At 36.7% G+C, this 27,618-nt stretch overlaps 1 protein-coding gene across 1 annotated transcript in view; it reads right to left on the reverse strand.

Moving 5' to 3' along the window:
- The window catches only part of SPOCK3 (SPARC (osteonectin), cwcv and kazal like domains proteoglycan 3), a 232,245-nt gene that overhangs the window by 40,615 nt on the left and 164,012 nt on the right, over positions 1-27,618 (reverse strand). Inside the window, exon 6 of the mRNA XM_052778733.1 lies at positions 23,141-23,255. Within this exon, the coding sequence (XP_052634693.1) occupies positions 23,141-23,255 (115 nt within the window). The remainder of the gene's footprint in view (positions 1-23,140; positions 23,256-27,618) is intronic.

The raw sequence follows: 27,618 nt of genomic DNA on the forward strand, positions 1-27,618 counted from the left end.
CGGTCACAAAACGTGGTTTTGCTATCACTGCGCTGAGCTCAGAATGATGTTGCTTTCCTGTCTGCATGGCTCATTGCCTTGGTTTCAAGATGCTGATATTGCACCTCAATGACCTGCAGACTACAGCATACTCCTGTTTAGCAAAGTGAAGCTGAGGCACAGCAAACGTGTACAGACAAAGATTACTGGATTCAATAGTAGGTACCATCACCATGAAAATTTACTTGCAGAGTCGCTGGTCCAAGTTTAAGAGTTTCTCCATAGCCCTTATGTCATTAAAGAAACAGAAATCCTGGTTCCATTTAGTGGGAATTTTGTCAGTGATTTTAGTAAGGCCAGTTTTCCCTTCAATGAATGTGAAAAACCTCATTACTCTATTGCGTAAAACCCACCCTACCACCCGGCTTGGCAGTTGTAATTTGAAGGCTATAGTCTGTCTGTTGCCTGAATACTTGAGTGGACTTGGCATTTTATTCAGTTGTTGCTGTCTGTATGTATTACATATGTTGACGATGTCCATTTGTTTCTACTTTAAGAGCCAAGATTGCTAATATTTCTTAATATGCAAGCTACTTATATTGAAAAATGCTGGTTTAGTATCATTTTATATTGAATTCCTGTTTTACCAACAAAAAAAATTTCTATGGCTGCTCATGGATTAGTAAGAGCTGATAATTATGAGGAAGGACAAATATAACATAATCCTATAACATACCGTACACAATGCAGAGTACCTTTGTCATAATTTAAAATTAATCCTGAAAGACTAATTTATGGTTTTATTGTTTTAAGTAGGACTGCATGTAGTAAGTACTTTGAAAAGGTCATTAAGTATAGAGAATAACTTTATTTAAAATAATACTATACAGTAATTACTGAATTATAGTATTAGATCAGCAGGAAATTGCTTTAAGTCATATTTGACAACTAAAATGTGACCACTGTGGAGCTTTTTTGATTTAACATCTGTGCAAACTTGACTTATAAGCTTGCTTGTTTCCTATAATGTTAACACACTTGCAAGTTTGGGGTTTGGGTGTTGTGGTGGGGTTTTTTTAACAGTTCCTATTATACCCCCTAGAATACAAATCCAAAATGGATTAAGATTTGCTTTTAATCACAGCCAGGGACAGAGGCCCTGTACGTGCTCCTTTGCCACAGTGCCACAGACCAGCCCTCAGCACATGTGGCAGAACAGGCTATGAGTGTTCCTGTTCCTTTTCAATGGAAAATCTAATTAGTTTACATGTATGATACTTTATGTTTAAATCTTATTAAAGGTATCTGACTTTGTGCAGAACCAGTTGAAGAGCACAGCATTCATTCTGTTGGCTCAGCCCTGACAGCAGCAGCAGAGAGTACATGCATTCAAAGCATCACCACTAATTCTGCAGTGATTATAGGACTGCAGTGTATGCAAAAAGGTTATAGCCACTTTTAAGCTTTTGCCACAGTTGACTAAAGACCTGTTAAAAAGTCAAAGACAGCTGAAAGTGTTGTCTACTGATAATCATACACGAGTAAGTGAAAAATGAGACTCTAAGAAGACTAAATAAATTTGTTGCAGGACATGATGTAGCACAGCCAGCAGTTGCCATTATAGTAATCTAGTTTAACTTTCTGTATAAAAAAATTCAGTACAACTTCAACTAGTAGTTTCTGAAATTAGCCAGTAACCTGAGCTGTGGAAAGATTTCTATTTAAAAAAATTACATTGAACCCTACCGTTTCCAAGTTAATGCAAGAAGTTACAATCAGAACAGACAGCCCACCAAACCCAAAGGCATTTCATTTGCAATTTAAAATGGTATCGTAACATCATTGTTTAAGCCTCAGAACATAAAAATAAAACAGAAAAACCCATTAAAGCTTTAAACTTTACAAGAAACTGATTTTACTGTACAGGCTAAGAAGAAAAAAATATTTAAAAACCACAGAACAGAATTTGTTTTTATTATCTTCCAGACACTAGAAAGTAAATTTGTGAATTTTGCTGTTGATGCCTCAAGACATGTTATACTATATTTTGAGCAAATCTATTAAACAATAAAGTGGACAGATTCATAAATAGAATCATAACTTAGCAATCAGATTAAAATAATGCCTACTGACTAAGAATAAAATAGAACAGAGTATTTCAGTTGGAAGGGACCTACAATGATCATCTAGTCCAGCTGCCTGACCAATTTGGGGCTGACCAAAAGCTAAAGCAAATTATTAAAGGCATTGTCCACCTCTCTAGGAAGCCTGTTCCAGTGTTTGACCACCCTCTCGGTAAAGAAATGCTTCTTAACGTCCAGTTTAAACCTCCCCTGGCACAGCTGTGAACCATTCCCATGCGCCCTATCACTGGATACGAGGGAGAAGAGATCAGCACCTCCCTCTCCACATCCCCTCCTCAGGAAGCTGTAGAGAGCAATGAGGTCGCCCCTCAGCCTCCTTTTCTCCAAACTAGACAAGCCCAAAGCCCTTAGCTGCTCCTCACAGGACATGCCTTCCACCCCTTTCACCATCTTTGTTGCCCTCCTCTGGACGCATGCAAGGACCTTCACATCCTTCTTGAATTGTGGGGCCCGGAACCCCACATAGTATTCAAGGTGAGGCCGTACCAATGCTGAACACAGTGGGATAATCACCACTTTAGACCGACTGGGTATGCTGTGGTTGATGCCCCCCAGGATGGGGTTTGCCCTCTTGGCTGCCAGGGCACACTGCTGACTCACAGTGACCCTGCTGCCGACGGCACCCCCAGATCCCTTTCTGCAGGGCTGCTCTCCAGCCACTCCTCTCCCCTTTTTTACTTGTGCCCCGCATTACTACATAATACTGTTTCTTTCAATATGAGTCAGCATGAGGGAGCTGTGTCCAAATAATAGCACTGTACAATGCCTGGTCCATTAAACTAAAAAATGCTCCCCCTACCACCATGACATTGCTGTATAAAATATCTGACGTAAGTAAATAGCTTACCAAAATAAAATAAATGAATACTGAATGTCTAGTCACTGCTTTAAGCCCAAATATATCAGACTTAGATAGGTATCTTAGTAGGAATTATTAAACAAGGAAACAGAAACCATGACATTTTCAAAAGACATTGACATCGATCACCTGTGAAGATGTAGGCAACAGCTCCTCTGATTATTCAGTCACTCAACAGTGATGATAATCAGAAGAAATTTCCTGAGAGTATAGACAGTGATAACAGCCCACGGGGGAGCAATTCACACAAACTCTCCAATACTTCTCTGTAAGGTGGTCAACTAGGTACATTAGGTATGTAGATTTTATTTGTTTCTCATTTACCACACACAAAAAAATAGGTAAGCTCTTCAGCAGAAGTTAGGAACGTAAATATATGGTTGAATCTAAACACAGAAAACCAGGGAGTTCCTATCCTCTCTTCTTTCTACACGAGGATGCCAAGAACCTGCCTGGTGGGCACAAAACTGCACTTCCAAGCCAAAGGCATAGTTAAAGATTCATCATCTCCTTGCTATTCACATTTTCTTTTTTTACCTTTCTCCCCCTTCTAAGCTGTTTCTTTCTTTAGTCCCTCACATTCTGAAGTGTCAAGAGCTAATAAGCCACACTTCTTTTTATATTTTCTTTTACAACATGCAATACAGGTGTCACATTTAATCACTTTGGTCTCGAGAAGTTTTCTGTGAAATTAAATACTTGTCACTTTGCACATATTTCTGTATCAAAACACCTTTTACAATTATATCGTTACTAAGTACATTTTGTTCTGGAGCAAAATAAGATGTAATCTTTTTTGGAAAAATATTAAAACGTAAAACATTTTTTTACAGAAAGGTAAGAAGCAAGCAAATAGTCTTTAGGAAAACATCCAGTATGATCTGATATTTCATGGATTAATCATATTCAAAGTTAAAAAAAAAAAAAAGCAGTTTAACACTGAGATTGATAGCAAAAAATAAGATATCGGCAATAATCACCAAAATTATTTATTACCAAAAATAAAGACTTTAAACTCTTTACTTTGGATTCTCTTTTGTCTTGGAGTATTCATTTATATGTTAGTTCCTTGAAAAACTTACATTCAGTATTTTCTGTTTGTTATACTACAAAGATCACAATAGGCAGATGCACTTTGTTCTCCTAGTTACTCTTTGGCTTCCTCTGCAAAAGGAACTTTTCATTATTCAGAATAATGTTGATGAGCATTTAAAATTTTTTATAAGGATTTTTTATTCACTTTTTATTTTATGTAACAGAATAACTTGTGTCTGCATCCACGTGATACACTGGAACAAACTGCTCAACTACACAGGACAAGGGTTACCACATTTCAGTTTTTTAGAATTCTCTTCTTTATCTACCCCAAAACTCTGGGAATAAAAAAGGAGTTTCAGACCATATGAGAGCAAGAGCAGTAGCTCTGACCAGGCCATTCCATGTTCACCTGTCCCAGAAGAGTGTACAATTCAAGTCGTTATGCTGCAAGCATCTGGGATGCACCAGACTCAGTGCAACTGATCTGCACATATGCATTGGCTATCTACTTAGCGCTTAGTGCTTAAAAAATGCATGCCAACGCCAAACAGCAAAAAGGGCATTCTTCCAGTCTGAAGAAATCTTGCTTAGAGGTACAGCAAAAGTAACAAGGAATAGCAGATTTGGCAATTATCCGATGACCTCTGCAGTAATGAAATTCAGTATAATTTTACCCTTACGCTGTGTATAGTCAACATTCTTCTACATATAAATATATACGGCTAGGAATTTAAGAATTACTTCCAAGGCTCCTTCTGTCCTTTTTCCAAAGGTCAAGAATAAATCATTACCCTATTAAAAAGCTTATATCAGATTAAATTGAATGTTGCATCACAGGGGCTACAACAGAGAAAGCAAAGACTGTTTTGCAGGCTTTATTATTTGCAAACAGTTTCTATGAGCTCATGTTCTTGAAAATACATTATGCTTCTAGACTACTACTAATGATTACACTTTTCCTTACATCTTTTATGTGGTTATGTTACCCTCCAAAGTAAATCACAATGCTCAGTTCCACAGAACTGTCAGAAAACGTCAGAAACATCCCAACTGTCAGAAGCATCCCAATTGCCTTGGATATACTTGTACCAACTCTGTTTTTTTCTCCTGGATAGATTCAAATAGGGTGCAACCCAATAACTACGATCCTAATTTTGTTACTATCCTTTTTCCTACTACTTGACAGGTGATAAGAGCAAGGCTTGTTGGTCTTTCTTGAATTTGCCAAGGACAAAAGTATTAGCAACAAGTTCTCCTTGTTTCATATTATCGAAACATTACTCTGTTTCATTTTTCCATTGCTTTATCTGTTTTAAAAGAGCAGAAAGAGTAATTGTATTTTCTTTGTTTTTCTGAGCTGCAGCAGTACTCTGTTCACTTTGTTAAAACTATATGCTCTTTTTGTACTCCTGCTTCTGAAGTTAAACCTTTAGAAAGAAGGTAGCTAAATAATAATAGCATATTATCAGCCTCTGAAGTATCTTTTAATCCTCTTAAACTGTGCATACAGAAATACTACAGAGGGTGATCAACTTCAAATACTGACCTTAAAAGAAAACTAGACAAAAAAAGATCAGATTCCTACGAGACAAGTAAACTGTGTTATAAACACGCTTAAAACTTTCATCCGCACCTAAATTCAGATAAGGAGACAATCCTGCTGAACAGACGAAACAGAACAAAACCATCTTAATTACCTTGTTTCCCCTAAAGCTGGGTTTACAACTCTTTTTAAATGTTTCATGCTCTCCTGCTATTAAGAATCTCAGGAATTTATAACAGACCTCTATTATAAACAGGATAAATAATGCAGGCAGTTTTGACAAGAATTATTATTCAATATATATATATATCCAGGATTTCTTCTGACTTGCCTTGCACCCTTATCAACGGCAAACATGAGATTGGTTTTTCTCCTACAAAACCACATTTCAGTACTAGTAAATCACAATACAAACTTGTTTTTCAAAGCCATTTAATTTTAGGGGGTAGTTATGTTTTAAAGCTGAACGCTTTTAATTTAGCATTCAGACTATTATAAAGGTGCCACCATGCTAATGAGCCAAAGCTTACAAGTTGATACAAGTGAAAACTGCTGATGCTTGCAAGCAAGGTGGCTATAGCACTTGATCTTGCAGTATCAGCAGGAACAAGAGTTAAAACAGATGCCACAGTTAATTTCATGGATCTTGGTGCCTTCAGGGAAGAAGTTGGGTTTTTCCTTCTCCATGAAGACTTTTATGTTTTATTTAGAGGATTTCTGACATGTCAAGTAGCCTGCATCTTGTATATAAAATTAAGATATCAAGAAAAAAAAAAAATTGTACTTTGTGAAGCAGATAAAAAGCAATACAGTTGGGTAATTATGATAATTGGAACCACAGCGTATCTATCTAATAGTTTTATTAATATATGTTTTCATAATGCTGATTCATCAAGAGTACACTAAAAATTCTATTTTTGTTTATTTACAGATACAAAATCTGCCCTCTTGGTAGTGAAAGTAGTGGAGATATAAAAATGTATCACCTGGCATAGATTAAGGTCATGCTGATACTAGTGCATATTTGTTTAACTTTTCTTATCAAGACTCTGAGTAAAGCTATAGTAACCTACATGAGGACTCAAAGCTAGCAGGACTGAGAAAATTGTAAAATGATAATTAGGCATGAACAATAAGGCTGGGTTTTTTTTAAGCAAGAGGAAGACGTTATTTTTCAAAGACAAACAATTAGAAGCCTGTAAGGATTGCCCTGGAGAGGAGGCACGTTGTTAAACTCTTGTCAGCATTGCATCATCTTTTCAAACTTTTAGAAATTATTACAGCTTGAAATTAGGAGGATAATCAGATGATGTGAACATGGCCTAAGTATCATCATACTTTCACTGCACATAGAAACATTTTCAGTGCATCAGTGAATACACAGTAGCCACGTAAACTGTTCCAAGTAGTGCCTCAAAACATTACACTAATCAAAAGAACAATGGTTCTCAATTGTGAAAGAGAGTTCAAACATTTATGCAAAGAAAGTAAAAGTGAAACAGTAACTCAATATTGTTCTTCTGTCTATATGCTCAGGAGAGGTGAGTAAGTTTTTTTAGTGAAAATTTGTACTTTTATGTGTAAGAACTGATTATATTTTAATTATTGGAAGAAAGAGGAAATTGTCTAACCAAGTAAGGACATGCTGATACCAAGTGAAATTCTTTTGTTGCATAGTAATTTATTAGCATATATGCTTAAAGTTAGCTTAAGTAGAAATTAATTTTCATGACAGAGGTCAGCTTCAGAAAATACATATTTAAATTTTTGCCCGAGATCCAACATGCATCTTTAAAAAAAAAAAAAAAAGGTACCCCCCCCCCTCAATTTAGAAAGTGACATCATATCACCAGGATGTAAACTCTGTAATTAGCACATTTTATTTCTGTCAATTTCAGTGTAGTAGCTATAGAAACATTACCAACAGCTGCCAAAGACAGACTTTTTAATCCCTGGCTTTTAAAGGACTTTGATATTTTGAAGAAAATATCAAAATTCCACCAGCTATTAAAACAGTCACTTCAGAAAACTGATACTGCAACTATTCAATAGGGACCATAGATAACACAGTTGAAGTTGTGAAGTAAACAGGAGATTAAACTACTAAAGATTCAATTACTGTTACTGAGAACTGGTTGCAAAAAGGGTATCACATGTTCTTTAAATACCACTGGGTTTACAACCTACTTGAAGACAACTCTGTGAAACTCACTGATCCAACATTCCTTCGCAACTACTGAACCATCATCAGTCCATTCTTGAGCTTCCTAAGGATCTCAAGTAGCTTCACTATCCAACAATCTCTGACATAATTACAGGAAAAATAACTCAGCAGTAGGTTATAGAACCTGTTAAAGCACCACATGCTTTACCTTCCAAAAATAAGCAGGAGGGGCTAATAAACTAGTTTAAAATAATTACCTGATAAAGTATTTTTCTAGCAGTTATCTCCCATTGATGAGCAATGAAACACTTAAATATAACTGCATGTTGACGGGATAAAAATAGTATCAGTAAAAAATATTACCATCACATCAGTAATTGAGACACAAACATAGCTGCATCCTGTTAGCTTATTCGAACATTGCATGAACAGAAAGATAATGCTGATCCAGATACTTAGCATACGATCTGCATCTCTTTGGTTATTTATTCTCAATAGAACTACTGCGACACACTTCTAAAGCCTTTAATGTATCATAAGATTGGCAAGGCCCCTTCATTTACATAATTAAGGCAATTATAGCCATTATAATTGAATGCAACACCATTTTAATGGTCTGGACTACATTTAAGCTTCCAGCTTTATAATCCATAAAAGCTGGTTGGCAGAGAGTAAAAGAAGATAATGAACATATCCTAAAAAAAAAAATGCTCTCATGACTATCTAAAATAGTTTAATAGAGTTTGTTGTGCTACACAGACTAAACTTTCCTAACAATTTGGGTGTTTTGGAGACTCTAGGACTGAAATTGTTCGTGAATTGTTTCATGACCTAGGTTAAAATTAATGATTATCAAACATAAAATTAAACAGCATTAATTCTCTTATTTCATCATAATGGCTTGTCTAACTCTTAAAATTGCAGCAGCACACACAAACCCACAGGATGATACATTGAAGATAACATTTTTGCCTCTAAAGACATATTTACCATCAGATTTTTTTTTTCCCTACTAAAAAACAAGGGGAAAGGAAATAAAGAAATCAACTGGGCTAATCAAAACTTTCATAATCAATGAATTTAAAGCAATCTCCTATGCAGAAGTCTTTTCCTTTGTGAAAAGTATATGAATAATTTGTAGTAGTAAGAAAACAACTCTGAGTGACTAGTTACTCATCTTGTATATATTGAGTCTTTACCTAAAAAGAACCAGAGTCTAAATGGCCCTGAGTGTCTGAACAGTCCCATAGAAATCAAGGATTAAAAAAAAGGCAATGCATCCTAAGTCTTAAGTGTCCATCCCATGTGTGTAAGCTCACTCTCACATACTGATTCGTAGTGAACCAGCTAGTTTTGCGTGAGATGAAGTTTGTGAAGTTCATCCTGAAATCGCTCCCTGTGCACAGGATGGACAAGGCCACCGAGGAATCCCAGCTGTGCTTGTGTCCTCAAACATGCACACCCATTCTCAAAGGCACAACTGGCACAGGACATACATGCCCTTGGTGTCCTGTGATAAAAATACTCACACAGTGAGCAGAGATGCAGCACTCACATTATTTCAGACACTTAGAAGTTAAAAACTTTATTATTCAGATACTTTTAGCACGGGGCCAGATCTTCCAGTTAAATGCCCATTTGCTGGTAACAGAAGAAACATGAGAAGCAACGTCTCAAAGCGCAGCCCACAGCAGGCTGGAACTGCTTTCCGCTGCCTTGACACCCAAGGAATTTTCCTTTTAAATGTAAATGTGGGGACCTGATATACCTGGATTTGACAAAGCTGTGTAGATTTGAGTATTCAAGGCTGCCAAAAGCAGCCATAAAAAAGTGGAAGAACTCGGAAATAACAAAGCAGCCCAAAGGAAAAGCAAAGAGGAAGAGGTTCTGGAGAAGACTGCTGTTGCAAAGACACTTGGAACTGTGAGCAAAGAGCTGTTTCCAGTGATAGGAATGTAATATTCCAGCTTTCCCTTTAGTGTTACAGCTCTTTGTAATATTGACAACAAGCACTTAGCTAACAATCCTTTCTAAGGATTTCGCTTAATCCTGGCAACAATAAGATGTTCTTTTTCACAGCATTCTTGAATATGTTCTGCAGTGCTATGGGGGTTATTTTTCATATACACAGCATAAACAGTTTCTTGCATTCTAGCCTTTTTTTATATAAACTATACTATTATGGAACGGACAGTCTCCCCTTAATCCTTCACTTCTTCCTTCTAACAGTCAGGTTCGATGGAATTTTAATTTCTTCTGCAATTATGACTTCATTGCAGAGAATTAAACAAATATAAATCACTGTTCAAACACAGGCTACCTTTTTTTTTTTTATTTTAACACTATCAGCTCCACTCTGTTTCCAATTCATAGTACACTTTTTACCAGAATGTCTCTGCCTCATTACTCTACTTGCATTTGTGGTAGCTCTTCTTTTCTGCAAGACATGTATTTCTATCGCTTGTTCCCAAATATTTTAACCCCTGTAAGAACAGACAGCAAAAGCAAAAATTTCTTTTCAGCCAAAAGATTATCTATAAATTACTGTCCTGGTTTCAGCTGGGATAGAGTTAATTGTCTCCCTAGTAGCTGGTACAGTGCTATGGTTTTGAGTTAGGTATGAGAAGAATGTTGATAACACACTGATGTTTTCAGTTGTTGCTAAGTAGCATTTAGTCTAAAGTCAAGGATTTTTCAGCTTCTCAAGCCCAGCCAGCAAGAAGGCTGGAGGGGCACAAGAAGTTGGGAGGGGATACAGCCAGGGCAGCTGACCCAAACTGGCCAACAGGGTATTCCATACCATGTGACGTCACATCAAGTATATAAACTGGGAGGAGTGGGGGCGCGGGGATTGCTGCTCGGGGACTAACAGGGCATCGGTTAGCAGCTGGTGAGCAATTGCACTGTGCATCATTTGTATATTCCAATCCTTTTATTATTACTGGTGTCATTTTATTAGTGCTACCATTATCATTATTAGTTTCTTCTTTTCTGTTCTATTAAACTGTTCTTACCTCAACCCACAAGTTTTAATTTTCCCGATTTTCTCCCCCTGTCCCACTGGGCTGAGGGAGAGAAGTGAGTGAGCGGCTGAGTGGTGCTTAGTTGCTGGCTGGGGTTAAACCATGACAATGACTAACCAATTCTAGTTATCTTTTTGAACTACAAAGCTGCTTAAAACAAAATGAACACACCTTGTTCCATGCAAGAGAAGTTTGAAATTACAGGAGAAACTCATGCATTTGAAGCAAAAATGCAAATGGAGCCACCTCTACAGCCTAACAATAGGTTACCCAGCTACACCTCCATTTCCCCCCCTTCAAACACAGCCACAGGCCCTTCATATTTCCCACGTTTTACCATTTAGTCTCAACCATCTAACTAAACTATGGGGTCTTCAAAGCTTCCCATTTGCCAAGTTCAGGTGTGCTTTTCCACATCACACATGGACAAGACCTGGAAAGAAGCCTATATTCCTCATTTCCAACCTTTCCCTGGGTTCCAGGGGAAGGACGCCTGGGTACGTGGTGTGCCCTGGCTAAGCCCCAGGCTAGATGACAAGGGGACCAGGGGATAGTGAGCATGCAGGTCAGATACACCTTCTCATTCCAAACACATTCTCTGTCATTCTACACCACATTAGATTGCTTTACTAATCACACTACATTAGATTACTACTAATTATGATGGAGAAGTCTCTTTTTAGAAAGTCTTAACATGGAGTTTGATTAATGAAAGAAGAGACTGTTGATAATTTTACTTGGCTTAGCATCGCTCAAGCAAAAAAAAATATATTCTGTTTAAGAATCTAAAAGAGATTAATGAAGAAAATTTATCTTAACATTGATGTAATAAACAATAAAATTGGCTCCATTAAGTTTCAGTTATTACACAAACACAGTAATGAATATGAAATAAATGTCTTTTACAAATAAAATAATACAGTATCTTTCTGCGAGCAAATTCCCTTTCTATCGTATCATAGATATGGAAATAATTTACAGATACAAATGAATTCTTGCTAAGATTATTAGTCTGCTATCTTAGAAAAAAACTAACATTTATAAAGATACTAAAGCAATAAAATCTGATTAAACAATAGTACTTCCTATTAAAAATCAAGTAAAAAATGGTATATAATTCACCTTATATACAACAGAGAGAAAAGAAGACATTCTTAATGAATTAGCCTGACCAAATTTCAAAGCATAAATATCTACAATGCATCAATTTTCACTTTACCTTCAAAAAGCTTGTATTTATATATAATGTATACTTACAGCTTGACTTTACTGTAAATGTATATAATGAATTAAACAAAGTGAAAAACAATATTTTAGCTTGCATGCCTGGACAAATATAGGTCTAAGATGAACAGCTTTGAGATTTAAAAGTGAATACTATGTATTATAGTATAAAAAGCAATAAAGCCAAAGTGGACTTTTACTGCTAAGTCAATACCCTCTAAAGAACTAAAATGGATATACAGTAATACATTTTAGTTTTGCAGTGTCTTTAAAATTACAAAATGTTTTAGAAACATTAGTAAAGCAGAGTTCAGAAACATTAGCACTCACATGGCAACTCCAGGATAAGAGGGGGATCAGGCCCAGTCAGCATGGGTTTACGAAAGGCAGGTCCTGCTTGACCAACCTGATCTCCTTCTATGACCAGGTGACCCGCCTAGCGGATGAGGGAAAGGCTGTCGATGTTATTTTCCTAGACTTCAGCAAGGCCTTTGACACTGTCTCTCATGGCATACTCCTGGAGAAGCTGGCGTCTCATGGCCTGGATAAGTGCACTATTCACTGGGTGAAAAACTGGCTGGATGGCCGAGCCCAGAGGGTCGTGGTGAATGGGGTGAAATCCAGTTGGCGGCGGGTCACGAGTGGTGTTCCCCAGGGCTCGGTGTTGGGCCCTGTTCTGTTTAATATCTTTATTGATGATTTGGCTGAGGGGATTGAGTGCACCCTCAGCAAGTTTGCAGACGACACCAAGTTGGGAGGCAGGGTCGATCTGCTTGAGGGTAGGGAGGCTCTACAAAGAGATCTGGACAGGCTGGATCGATGGGCTGAGGCCAATTGTATGAAGTTCAACAAGGCCAAGTGCCGGGTCCTGCACTTCGGTCACGGCAACCCCATGCAGCGCTACAGGCTTGGGGAAGAGTGGCTGGAAAGCTGCCCGGCAGAGAAAGACCTGGGGGTGCTGGTTGACAGCCGGCTGGATATGAGCCAGCAGTGTGCCCAGGTGGCCAAGAAGGCCAATGGCATCCTGGCCTGTATCAGAAACAGTGTGGCCAGCAGGAACAGGGAGGTGGTTGTTCCCCTGTACTGGGCACTGGTGAGGCCGCACCTCAAGTACTGTGTTCAGTTTTGGGCCCCTCACTACAGGAAAGACATTGAGCTGCTTGAGCATGTCCAGAGAAGGGCAACCAAGTTGGTGAGGGGCCTGGAGCACAAGTCTTATGAGGTGCGGCTGAGGGATCTGGGGTTGTTCAGTCTAGAAAAGAGGAGGCTGAGGGGAGACCTTATCGCTCTCTACAACTACCTGAAGGGGGGTTGTAGTGAGGTGGGTGTTGGTCTCTTCTGTCAGGTGTCTGGAGATAGGACAAGAGGAAATGGCCTCAAGTTGAGGCAAGGGAGATTTAGGTTGGATATTAGGAAGAATTTTTTTACTGAGAGGGTTGTCAAACATTGGAATGGGCTGCCCAGGGAAGTGGTTGAGTCACCATCCGTGGAGATATTAAAAAAGCGAGTGGACAGGGTACTCCAGGGCATGGTTTAGGGGGCATGGATGATGGTTGGACTCGATGATCTTGAAGGTCTTTTCCAACCCAAATGATTCTATGATTCTATTCTATGATTCTATTAGTAGAGTAAGAAAGCTTACCTACAGATAATGTCTTTTCCTCTGACAAGGAAACTGAGTCACAGTGTTAGAACCTATTTACAGTTAAATTAATGGGAAGATTCACATTGATGCCAGTAGTAAAGGCAAGAGTAGAAATACTAGCCTAGATCTGATTTTTGTGGTCAGCCCACAGTGACATCAATCTCAAACAGTACATGCCAAAACAGACGAGACAAATTCCTGGTTTTGAGTGCTTCCACTGATAGTTGTACACTTGTATTTCAGGGTTCATCTAAAGACTACTTTGAGAAAAATCAGCAAAATTTTCTAATGAAAATTAAGCAACTAAAAAAGTACAGAGGTTTTCATTTAATGTTGCATTCTATAGAACTGCAGTAGCAATTACATAACAAAATATTTTACTGAATCATAAATACATGGCTAAGAAAAACAGTAGAAAGCTGACAATTACCTAATACAAATTTAACTCACATATATAAAATGTTGCTACTGTCTATACTCCCAAACTGCTGAGACTGCCTCCTTCCATTTACTATGCATATTATTCAGAGAAAGTTAATAACTGAGAGTTGTTTCTCCATGACGAAAACCAGCATACTTCTCTTTATATTTCTTTTTATAGGGTAGTCAGTTATTTTGTGTAACAAGCATGGCAGCGTAAAATTAGATGCTATAATTAGATCTTTTGGGAAATATTTTAAAACATATTAACATATTTGCAAATAACCCCCAAACAGCACTATAACATAACAGTCATTTTCTCTGGTTTGTTATTTTTGTCTTACTTGAGGTTTGAAAGTTCAGTTTTATCCTTGACCACACAGCATGAACTCCTTCATCTTATAGATGGGAATTTTGCTCATTGTGTCATATAAATGACTTCTCCTGGCTACCCCATAACTGATCACTGATAGTATTAGGCCTAATTAGTCTAGTATATGTTGTTTTGGATACAGATTTTATTCTATTGATGTCCTGGAGTTAATCTTGCAGAAGAGAAAAGGGGAATTACACAATAGTACTATATGTCCTTGAAAGGTACTAATACAAAGTAGAGATTAAGGAGTTAACACAAATGTTATTTTTGGCCCTAAATCTCTTTATTTGTGAAGTCTGGAAACAATTCAGTGTTCTCTTTGAATACAAACAAAACAAAAGCTGTTTTTTGGCATCTATACCTGTACTATATGAAGAGTGGCTGAGGTCATGTATTGAGAAGATGCTGCTATGTAAATAAAATAAGAGGATTTGGGAGAGTGCTGTTTTGCTATTTGTTTAAAAAGAGTCCCTATATTTGTTTTTCAAGCACTGATGCACATGGAATGAAACAGAATCCACAGTGTCTTTAATCCTACTGTTACTTATCCTCATCTCTCCGTAGCAATTAACAATTTGGCAGTATTCAGTATAAAATAGGATGCAGCTGAGAGAGCACCTATGTTCTCTGATTAAAGTCTTTCATATATGCTAACTAAAATACTTTCAGCATGTAATGTTGCCTTTTCGCTTCCTCTGGCAAAAGCTTAGACTCAAAGAGTATGACATTTAAAGCAGCTTCCTACGTTACCTATATAGTCCTCCTCAGATGATCAGATAAAGAGCCTTTTTTTTTCCCAAGAACATAAGTCTACCTCTCTTATTTTAGTGAAAATATCAAGTGAGCTGTTACCACAGGATTTATTAGAAATTAACTAAAACAATTGTTGAGAGCAAATTCTTCTATTTCAGGAGCCAATCAAAATGGGTATTTAGTATTTTACCCACAAGGTTATAGCTTTTTCCATCTAAAATGCAGGACCCTCAACTGATTCTGAGGTTTTGGGTATGGCTGCATGTCCCAGCTGCATCCTGACTCTATGTCAGGGCAGAATCCCAACCCTGTTTCAATGAAGAAGATATCCAAAGACATAATCCAGGAGGATGCTGTAGCACACATCAGCCTAATCTTTGAAACAGACTGAGAGACCAGGATCCTAGGCATATCATGGCACACATTTATCACAGTATAAATGTAGCTCAACAGGGACATAAAACATAGGCACTCTGTCAAGCTTTTTGGATTTAAAGATAGTTAAACTTTCCCAATGCATGCGCTCTAGAATAGAACAAATTCAAGCCTACTGACAATGGATGCTTTTCTTAGATACCTTTGGAAGGTCTTTGACCACAGAGTTGTGAGCCATACACTCATCTGCTGTCCTGGCATTCTAAACATGTTTAGTGAGGATCTTCCTGTAAGTGCAGAAATCCCATGTATGTCTTCATTGAGCATATTCCTTTAGTCTGACATACCCAGTGGGATTTTGTCATCTACATTGCCAAATGTCTCATATTAGGGTGCTGTGACAATGAAGAAGAGACATACCCAGGTATTTGGTCCAGGCAGGAAAAAAACTCAAACATAACAGTCCAGCAACACCATCTTGTTGTGTCTGGAAGGTTTTAATTATTATTAATATCTTATACTTTTTAAATTACTATTTAGTTGATAAGCCTCTATATAACCTATATAACAAGTAAAGGAAAAACAGAAGGAAATGTCTACAATGATGCAATGAGTGCAGTATCACTTAAGGCAGAGCAAATAATCTCCTTCTATCTCAGTTTCTGAATGGACGTGAAACAATTTTATTTCAGAGACTGACATATTCCTTCCTCTGCATCATTCTGCAGCTTTTGAGAGACGTTAAATGCTATAGCTGATCACAGAGAAGGCTGTTGTCTGGACCTCCCTTTTTATTTTCTGGAGGGTGGGGTATAGAACTCCTCAGTCCACCAACCTCTACTTTCCTAAGAAATACTTACCAATCCAATATCATTAATTTTCCATATCTCAACTAGTAATATAAGTACAATGCTAGTAAAAAAGAAAACCAAGGAAATATTAAGACTGGAAACAAGGCAAATTTCATACAGAAAGAGATTATAGATGAATCCAAATCCTGTCTCATGACAGTCTACAACAGACAACATGGGTCTTGACCTATACCATGAGAATTAAATAACAGTACAAAATGACTTCCACTTGTCCATCTTTTTGTTCTTGTAATGTCTTGAACTGGTATTTTTCGGTTGTTAAAAACTCTGAGGATTTTGCTGTTGGCGTTCATTCCTCCTTCTGAATTAACAAAACCTCTTAATAACCCTGGCCTTCTAGACCCTGCAAGATACAAACTAAGAAGCACATGTACTTGGCAAACTAAAGCAAATGAATTTTTAATGCCTGCCAGGCCTAAACGTGAAAACATACAAACAAGTGAAGACATTTCATCCATTTAATGTAAAAATAAATTGCTTGGTAATCATGTAATATATTGATTTTCCCTCTTATTCTTATCTTCCTTCTAACTACATCTTGAGCCATGAACATCAAAAATCAAATTCTGACTTTATTTGGTGAGGCACGTACTCAAGTGTTCACACCTAGTAAGCTTTTAATTAAGCCTTCTGGTATATAATTTTCTTTCTAGTAGATCCTAAAGGATATTCAGGATTATTTTCCCACCTTATTATATAAAGGTACTTATTAAACTTTTGTAGAAATTAACAGAAGACTACAGTTAGTAGGAGATGGTAATATGGTGTAAGACTAAACAGTGGGTCAGACACATTTTCAGAGTAATTTCATTATAAATAGAATGGCCAAAGTCACTGAACAAAGCTGAACTATCCTCAAAGTAGAAAGGTTTGTGTAACCTTTCATTCATGCCGAAAGAGAGAGAAGAAAAATGGAACTTTCCGTTATACATCTAGAGATTTTTGTTAAAAACATATTGCTAAGCATATCTTTATTCATTAAAGGTTTTAATCACAACTTTTGAATTATATCACATATAATGCAAGGAATGAAGCAACATCTGCTATCTCCTGAATAAGGACCATTTCAATATATACTCAAAAAATATAAAATGTAACAGGTTTCAAGTCAATACGTCATGCTCAGTAAATGGATTGTAAACACTTATTTGAGAATATGAGTACACTGCTATAGATACGTTTTACGTTTTGTCAAAAATTCAAAATAGCAAAAGCAACACTAAATAAACTAAAAAGCAAGACAATACTTCTGGGATCATGCCAAGGTATCAATGAGTTTGTTAGGCAATTGCAACGGTCATTAATGATGCTCATTAATATCAAAAGAAGCTCTTGCGCCTGAGAAAAGTATTTTGAACATATAAACCTGCAAAATAAAACATCATTGTGTGAAGCAGAAAGTTCACTTGTGACTACAGTTCATTCAACTTTTTATTCTTGCTGTTTTCCACCCATTATTAACTATTTAGATTACAAAATTAAATATTTCTTTTTTCTAACAGGATAGTAAAATTCCTGTACCAAAGCCTTGAAATCAGTTAAGAACACGAAAGAACTCTCCCACAACCTCACTCCTTCAATAACATTTTAAAACTTAAATTTTTATTTTCTTTGAAGAATGTTGGCAATGTGTACTTATGTTACACAAATTTGTCCATTTGGGTGTCTATTCAAAGGTTTCAAATCAATTCACTACAAATCAAACATGAATCAGTACTGGACTAGAAAACTGGAGATGAAACTGCAATAAAATTTAATATTACTTAAATATTGACTGGGAAAAGACACAGCTGAAAAAAAGAATAAGTTAAAATTAGCAAAAAGTGCCAAATGACAGAAGAGCACTCAATAAAACGATTTTTGTTCTAAAACCCGCACTTTTTTAAGGAAACAAATTACATTAAGTAAAATGAAAATCTGTTAATGAGACAAGAAAACATTCCAATAGAAAAGCCTTATCTCCTTCACCTCTACTTCTCTATTATTAAGTCACCTAATTTTTCCTGAAGAAATTTTGCTGTCAGTATTGTAATCTCAGGTTGGCTGAAAAGAAACATGATTTAAATAAAGTCAAAATAGCCAACTGCCAAAAGCTTTGCAATACACTTTAAATTACTGAAAGAGTAGATGTAGGTTGGTGAATTGCACATTACTAAATAAATGTAACAAAACTCTAAATAAATGTGCTATTGCAGTAGATGAAAAAAATAGTTTAAAATAAGTCTGTGCGTGCATCTGTGAATGTCTAAAATTGAACTTTTGAACCCTCAAGCACAAGGCTGCTACTTGCTAGCTGCAATTGGTATGAACTGGTGTAAATTTTGATAAAACAGAGATGGCATTTCCTGAATCCTCTATTAAATAAAGAGACATGGGACAGAACTAACAATTAGGAGGCTGATCACACACTGTGCCTCTGCACATGAGACTGTTTGGATTGGGAAAATGTGGGCAGGGGTGGTGGGGATAGTAGGGACTGAAAGCGTGTGTCCTGGAAGAAGAATGGCTTCCCAGAAAGAGGAAGGGGGCCCTGAAAGAAGACAGTTAAGATCCTGGCTGGTGGAAAGATGCTGGAAGTGAGGAGATCAGCGAGATGCATTGAGACGAACGCTGCGGGACACCATGGCCAGTAACACCTGATAGGTAACTGCATGCAGCTGCATAGCAGAAACCAACATGATTTTCTGCCTGACTGTTCCAGGTCAGCAGTGACCTCCCTGCTTGGAAGGTAAGCTGAGATCTAGTGAAGGCAGCACTGGGTGGGAGGGTGAGAGATGAAATGAAGTTGAGTACAAGCTCTAATTGCATCAGTTCTTAAACAAATTCCAGTATTCAGATGCACTACAGGTTCTTGTTTACTGTCTTGCCTGTGATAGATACAGAATAGACTAAATGCCATTGTAGATGGTAGGTGTACATGTTCCTATTCACTTTAGATAGCTGAATATGGAAGCTAAACATGCTTCATACCCAAAAGAGAAACAGAAAAAGGATTGATCTGGTGCTTGTTTCCTGGGCAGTTGGGGATGGGTGGGAGGAAGGGTGATCTGAAATGCCAGAAGGTAAAGCAGACAAGGTGTGCAGAGGTAAGCATTAAAGGTTAACAGGACTTTTTGTAAAAATGAGTGCAACTTCTGCATTTACCCCATTGACTGGTCTCATCTCCTTATCCCAGTGACACAGTTGGTAAGCCTACATTTTGCATCATGTATATTTGTTCTTATCCATCAGACTGAAAAGCAGGACTAGCAAAAACATTGTCCTCCACAACAGGCAAGGGACAGGGCTCAGTATGTCTCGGAGCAAAAGGATTGTTTTGGGCAAAAAATGGTGCCCAGACACTGCCAAAGGGACAGAATTCTCCCCAGTCTTGTAAAATGTGCAGTGCACAGAAGCCTTCCTAGTTTCTGGTTCCACATAACCACTGGAAAAAAGACTCAGAGGAGCTTAGGAAAATAAACACCTGCAGACTCCAGCTCAGTGAAATCCCTACATTCACAACTGTGCAAGCCAGTATGACCTGGATACCCCAAATCCTGGCACATACTTGAAAAGGAGATTAGGGTGAAAACAGGACATGAGGCAATGGCTACACCTGGAAAATAAGACAGGCTCCTATAAGTGCTTCCTCACTTGTCTCTTAATTAACACCTCTGTCTATAGTGGTGGTGCCTCCCATTCATTCTGGTTTACCTTTCTTTCTCATTCTGCTTCTACACAACTCCCTAAGCCACCTCTTTCTTCCATACTGCTCATCTTCATTGATTTCTAACTTTGTGTGACCCTTTCCTCTAACAGTACCTCAAGTGCTCTTCAGATTTTCCCTCTCTTTTTATGGCAGTACACTAAGTTTGTTTTTCTCTTCTTTCTCTTTTCTAAAAATTACTTGAGCACCTGCTGTAGTTTATATGATACCCATTGCTTTCTCTAAACTAAAACCAAAACAGAAATATGACAAGGAAAGATCTTTATTTTATTGTGTCCTTTTTTGCTTGTTTGTTTTGTTTTGTTACCAACTTATATATTTAGTTCTAGATCAAATTCTTAGCCCTTTCATTTTTGGATTCAAGCTAACAGCCCCTGCACGTCGGTCAGGTTCAATGTTACAGAGTGTATCACTAAAATGAGCCAGCTTTCACAAAATCTAGGCAGCCTGCACCTGCCCCATGCATTCATCAGAGAGAGAGATTAGATAACCTTCAGAGTTTACTTCCAACTAAGAGTTTCCTATGATTTTACAATCAGGTCCACATACATTTTAAAAGGCAAATCTGTCTTTCTGAATAGTGGTTTAATTTTGCTTCCCAAAGGAGTGTGGAGTTGCACAACAAAACTATTTTGGGAAAGTTCATAGACATACTTTCCTCCCTAGATACACCAAAAATTCAGTAGAATTTGTCAATCTGAAGAAATGAAAAACTGTCTTTGGGGATGTATTTTAGGAAACACTCACTCACTAATCTTACTTTGCCTCTTTAGGTTCGTCAAGTTTCTAAGCAACTGACATGTGCGTATACAGCTTAGAACACTTAATGGAGTTCCATTTAAAGAAAATAATTGTATTCTTACAACAAAAGTTCTTATAACAAAAGTTGTAACAAATTTTGTATTCTGTTACAATAATGGCTGGAATTTCAGTAATGATACTCAGCTCACTTTCATATTTCTCATGTCTCCTGGCCTTTGGCCTTGTAAAGAAATTATATTCAAATTTCAATGTTGCAGTAAAATGTAGCAGTTGGAAAAGCCCTGTATTTTGCTTGCCCTGACAATCTGTCAGGACAGGATTAGTGTTAATTCCCATAATCATATAGGATCTTTTTTCTTTTTCTTTTACATAACTAAGCACAAGTAATCTTGATCCCTTGGCAGTATAAATCTTCAAGAGTTCATTCCTAGGAGTTTATTCGTAATTAAGAACTATTCCATTTCCTTGAAGCCAATAACATTTGCCTATAGATCGTTTTCAGTGTTTAAGTACAGGAGTACTAAAAATAGAAATAGTGTGCTTGAAAGAACACAGACAAAGACAAAACCAACTGCATCAGGTGAAACAGCTTCCAGCAGAGAAAATGCTAATTTTTTTTTTTTTTTGTAAAAACTGAGGGCAATGATACTATATTAAAAAACTAACACTGGAGAATAGTAGGTCTGCTACTCACACAGAGATGCTTCTTGGATCATTATCTTAATTTCACTTCATGCCCACTGTTAAGCAAATATCCCCACATCTATGCTGGAGATGCAGAAAATGTTGCTAGTGAAAACTGCAGCTGCATTAATGCTATACTATATGTCTTATCAAAGGGGCCACACTAACCATATAAGGCTGGGTCTTCCGGTGTTTTTCATTGGGACTGGCAATGTGACCAGATGACAGATTTATGTATTTATTTACAGTTACTACATGAAATTGTAAATTAATGCTTTAAAAATACCTCAAGGCTGTATCTTTTTGCAGAGGGGTTATAGCATAGACAATATTTAATTACACATATTCAATCAATATTTAACTACACCATCAGTGGTATTGCTGAAGACCAAAAAACTGACCTAAAGGAGTGTTTCAGAGAAGTTTTATAATGACTTGTATGTGTGCACACAGGTCCATGTTTGCAGTGGTCTTCTCTATTCATTGTTAAATGAACATTAATTCATTTTTTAAAGTAGGAAAAAAAATACTTTTGGCAGTAGCTACAGCTTATCATGGAAACAATAAGATCCTCTTGTACAATAAATTTGGAATAGAGCATCAAACCATAATGGATTACCAACGTTAACATAATCCAGGAATGTAAAGATGGTTTCTTTTATCATTATAAGGTTGCTACAGGAAAAAAAAAAACTTCAAAAACAAATTTTGGTGTATTTCCAATGAGGATACATTGCATAAGATTTTAGATTACTCATCAAAAGGGTGACTATACAGAAAGAAGAAAAAAATACATCTAACAGAGATCAGTCTAAAGAAATACAAAAATGCAGACCTCCAGTCATGCTGTTTTCAGCAAATTCAGGTCCATGGTGGCCTAAAACCTCATGCTATGATGGCTCTCTATTCAGGAGTACCAAAGATGGTATCCTGTCTTGTTTAACAACAACCTTCCAAAGTCACCTGGGAGTCACTGAAATACAAATACACTTAGTCACAAATTTTTTTCTCCAGTTGCACCAATGGCTAAGAAGCATTGCAAAGCAACTGCATTTTCCAGCAGCCTAATCTCATGCATGGTCCAAAAGGAAGCTGATTTATTCCTATCACTTTTCAAACAAAGAACTCACTTTTGTATGACAGCCTTTACTAATAGTTCCATAGTTTAAGTGCATCTGCTTGCTCCTATGAGCAGTAACAAGGACTTTTAAGTTTCCTTTTTTCTATCACACTTCATTTTCTTGAATATTCAACTGAAAACACTGAGGAGCAAGGAATGAATTTTTCTTTGTCTCGAGTACAGCCATAAGCATCTTGAGGAGTATTAAAGAGTAAAAAAAGAACAACAATAACTCATACTACAATAGCTGCATTTGAAAAATACAGTGGTATTTTACTGTAGGCACAATTTCAAAACCTACAGCAAAGAAAACAACCTTGAATAAAATAAAATAATGCTGGTTTTATTCAAGAATAATCACTGTTTGTGATCACTGTACTCTTCTGTGAGCAAAATCTTATTTCCTTCTAGAAACGAGCTGTTAAAAATATCATACAAATTACCATCACTCACCTCTCCTATCATTTCTGCCTGCATTTGTGGATTTGTCGGAAGGGCAAGGGCAACGTCCTTCGCATTTCACTGAGATTTGTTTTCCTGAGACACAGGCTTGATAGTCTAATTTGCACTGTAAGGAAAGAGAATGACTATCATTAATATAAACACCTTTTATAATAAAAATCATAGCTCTTTAAGTACTTTGAAGCAATCTTTCACGAAGTGCTTAAACCTTTGCAGACATAGGTGCTAGGAAAAAATTTCTGCAGTATATGCTACCTTTGTACTAAGAATTAGATTAGATAAAGATAAAAAGTTTTTGTTCCCTAACCTGGCTACAGTTTCAGACTCAATTCAAGCATGAATGCACTTGTGGTGTTAGACTGATTTGAATATGCATACTAAATCGAAGTAGACTGCATTGGTTTTATTTGTATTATATGAGCAAATAAAGAAAACAACAATATTCATTACTGATAGGAAGCGATTAACAGTGAATTATAGAATTTATCACTTAATTTCTACCTTTAAGATGACAATATTGTAGTAAAAAGCAATAACAAATAAAATTGAAAGCTGTGCCTGTGCCTGATGCAATTCTGCACAGTGACAGTCTTTTCTGATATAGAAACAGATTAATTTTTATGGTTCTGATCTGTATACTTACAGATCCAATTGAGAAACCATACAAAAATTAACTAAATCTAACCAGGAAATGGAATCGTTGTTTCAAGCATATAAAAATAACATAGTTAAAGACCACATACATGGAAAATAACCCTATTGTAAACATTGTCACTCTTACTGAGAAGTTGAACTTTTATTCTAAAAGGAAAGTTCTTGACATACAGATCTTTCTGCAGGACATTTTGCCAATGTAATATCAGGAAAAACACAAACCAAAACAAAGGAAAAAAAAAGAAGTTAAGTATTTACAAAGAGCTTTTTAGGAAAAGGAGGAAAAAGAAAAGGAAAGGAGGAAGATGGCTATGGATAACACTTCATTTAAACAAAGGATGGAAGATGTCTCATTAGTCAGGTAAGAGATATATAACTTAAAAGTGTAGGAGTCAGAAAACTACTTCAAGTAACAAATAAAAATATGAAGTGTTTTCTATGCATCACAACACTTCAGAAGAACAATCTCACCAGAATTTGTGCCTTATATTCCCTGACACATCTTCTGTTTGGATATTTAACTTCAGTTTAATGCAATTCCATTATACAATTACCAGGATTTCTGGCAAACCCTAAAGTTGAAGTTTCTCTCTCCCTCCTAAAAATGAGTAAGGGGTGGGAGAACTGTAGCTATGTAAGAATAAAGGAGCCTCCTGAAAGACTGCACTTGAGGTTTCCACTAGTATGCAGATATAAGCACTGTGAATTTACAGAACTTTATTAACCTTTTGTGCAGTCAGACTTATAACCCTGTCACACTGTCATGCAGTTCTCTACCCAGCACAAGCTGAACTCAATCACTGTATTGGAATACCTTTTTGCACCACTGCCAATACCAAAAAGAAGACATATTAGAAGCAAGAGAAAAGAATACGTCAATTTTTGTGTATTTACATAAAATCATCATTATAGTTCAGTTCTGAATGCACTATCTTTTGCCAAAAAGGCATGGTTAAAGGACAATGAGACTAAAAGAATCTTCTGACAAAAAAGAACAACAGATCAACTCCAATTGAAAGCTATACGAATAGTATTAGTGTCTCATAAAGGACCAGAAAATTGAAGCAAAGCAAACAGCTCTGCCTATGTTGACCATGAAACAACTGAATACCTTTTGTATCCCTGGACAATTATCCTGGCTGTACAGGAGACTGCCTTCATTACCCATGATGCCCACCAGACCTCTTTCCAGACAGTGCATGACCTAATCCATATATTAATAGTTGAAACAATCTTCAGAGTTAGTAGAATGGATCATAGCCCAAATTTAATACGTGCTTCTGTGGAAAAGAGGTATCTTCTCTTTTGTAAGATCGGAGAACTTTTATTGTTCAATCTTAGTAGCTTAAAGAGTCAAACCTACAAATACCTGCGCTTTAGGTTTTGATTACTTCCTCTTGGTGACTGAATTTACTGAGATCACCACTTAAAACTGACATACAAACCCATTTCAGGTTTGTTTTACTGAGAATCAGAATATGAAGAGTGGAAAACAGAGGAATGCTTTTTTATTTTTTGAAGATTTCTTTAATCCTTTCCTTGAGAGATTATTTTTTACAGACTCCAGTGCTTCTATTTTGTTTCACTTGAATGTTGAAGAAACTAGTAAATACTTCAAAGCTGCTCCTGCTAACATAATTAGTTGTGAGTTTAGTCCTTTTGATTTATTTTTCTTTAAAGTTGTCTACACAGTCCTATTTGCAAACACCACTGCCCTTTTAAATGTTAAGAAAAATTTAATGCCCGACACCTGCCACCGGCACTGATACCTGAGTTAGTGAGTTCAAGATCAGCACATAACACTTCCAAATCAGTACTCCATTCACAGGTATGCTAGAATTTTACACTCACTGAACTCATTTTATGGACAGGCAGGCAGCAGAGAGAGATTCCTTGTCTCCAGAAACAAAGCAAAATCATGGTGCTTGCCTAAGTCAGAAATGAATCAATAGGCTGTTCTGACAATTTCATATCAGCAGCTAATGACACCAGGAATATAACTCTTCTTCAAACCTCCTGTCCTTGTTCCCCAAATAAACAATGCACTGGGATATTGCAAAGGCAGCTCAGCTAAATAAAGGCAGGTCAGAGTTCCCTCAACGTTACTCTCAAACTAGCAGAAGAGGCAAGCAACATACCTGAAAAACTCCATAGAAAAAGAAATCTGTGGCATACAGAATATGAGGACACGATAAGAAGTAGTGGTACAAAGGAGAGGTAGTGTTGGGAACAGTGATGAAATAATTTGTTTTGTGGGTAAAATATCTGAATAGTTTAAACAGCAGAAAAACACAAGAACTATTATGTGATGTATAGCAACAAAATAATTCCAATTTATTTGGCTTTATTAGTGACTTTTCTATATGGGGAAAATATGTCATGAAATTTTCAAGAAACTCATCTCTTGGATTTCACAACATTCCTTATTTATATTGGTTTTATAAACTGTTAACCGCTTGTGCTACTTTCATCACAATCCCTTATATGCATGCAAAAATACCATTTTCCTTCTGAATATATCTAGCTTTTTATCTTCTGATCTTGATTCCCCTTTCCTTTTAGCATGTCATTTTTCTACACTGGAGTTTCACCATGTCTCATTTGTATGTTTGATTCTAAGGATGCTTCAGCTGTTTGAATTTTCACACATTTTGTTTCAAGACAGAAGAACAGGTATTTCTGACTTCAGAGCAATATGCTGCACAGTGCTTCAAAAAAAAAAAATCATTTCAATACAGACAAAGAATATGTACCATGTCACGGTCTCTTGGCAAGATATTTCAGGATGAAAAATTCCTCATTTCTGTACTGTCAAGTGTCCCATAGAAAAACGCAATTTATTTACTCATATTCCGCCTGTTTGAAAAACTGTTGAGTCTTAAATGGACTCAAACATTCTTCAACATTTGCCCAAAGTAGTTGTTTAGTGAACTAGAGACAAGCAATTAAACATCAAAGAACATCAAAGAATATATGACATCTTTAGACATGACTCATGCAGCTTTACTGTTATTACAGTAAAGATGAGAATAGTTATATTTCTGGAACAACTACCACAGTGTATGTTATTTTGAAATTCATGAGCTCTGCTCTTACAACTACTGTTATAGAGTTGGAAAGATTAAATGACAGTAATATATTTCATTAAGGTCTGCTACCTTCCATTCCAAAGTAGCTATCTGTCAAAGGCTGCCAAGATACGTATATACATATATACATATGTACATATATACATATATATATAAAGAGCCTAGTTTTGCCCCAAAATGGAAAAAAACCACCTACTTTTCCATGGCGAAATAATGAAAAAATGAAAATACAAGGTAAAAAACTTATTATTTTTGTGTGCATTTGATGGGCATGAATACAAGGACAGGATAGATTTTATTTGTTACATTAAGTTCCAAACAATTCCAACTTCCCTTGTGTTTGTAAACCAAGTTCCAGGTAAATATCATACATTTCCATATATATGTTTACCTTTAGAAAACCCCCAAATCACCCCCCTGTGACCAACTGACCCAGTTTTTCAAGTGTGAATGACAGTATGCATGTCATTAATACATGGGGAGGACGCTGATAAAAATCTGTGACTTGGGAAAACTCTTTGATGACTTCAAATACACAGGAAACCTCTACAGAAAGGAGTAATATGTCAGCATGAGCATCACATATACAGAGGTAAAATCTCTATGTTGAGCGAAAAAGAATATTCAGAGAATATTTATATAGTCTAGAATTTTTCAAATTAGTTGAATTTGATATTTACATCCTTGAACACTTGAACTGGCCGAGCAAATTTACAGCCATTGAGA

Source organism: Harpia harpyja, chromosome 2 (genome assembly GCF_026419915.1).
Source record: "Harpia harpyja isolate bHarHar1 chromosome 2, bHarHar1 primary haplotype, whole genome shotgun sequence".
Taxonomy (NCBI): Eukaryota; Metazoa; Chordata; class Aves; order Accipitriformes; family Accipitridae; genus Harpia; species Harpia harpyja.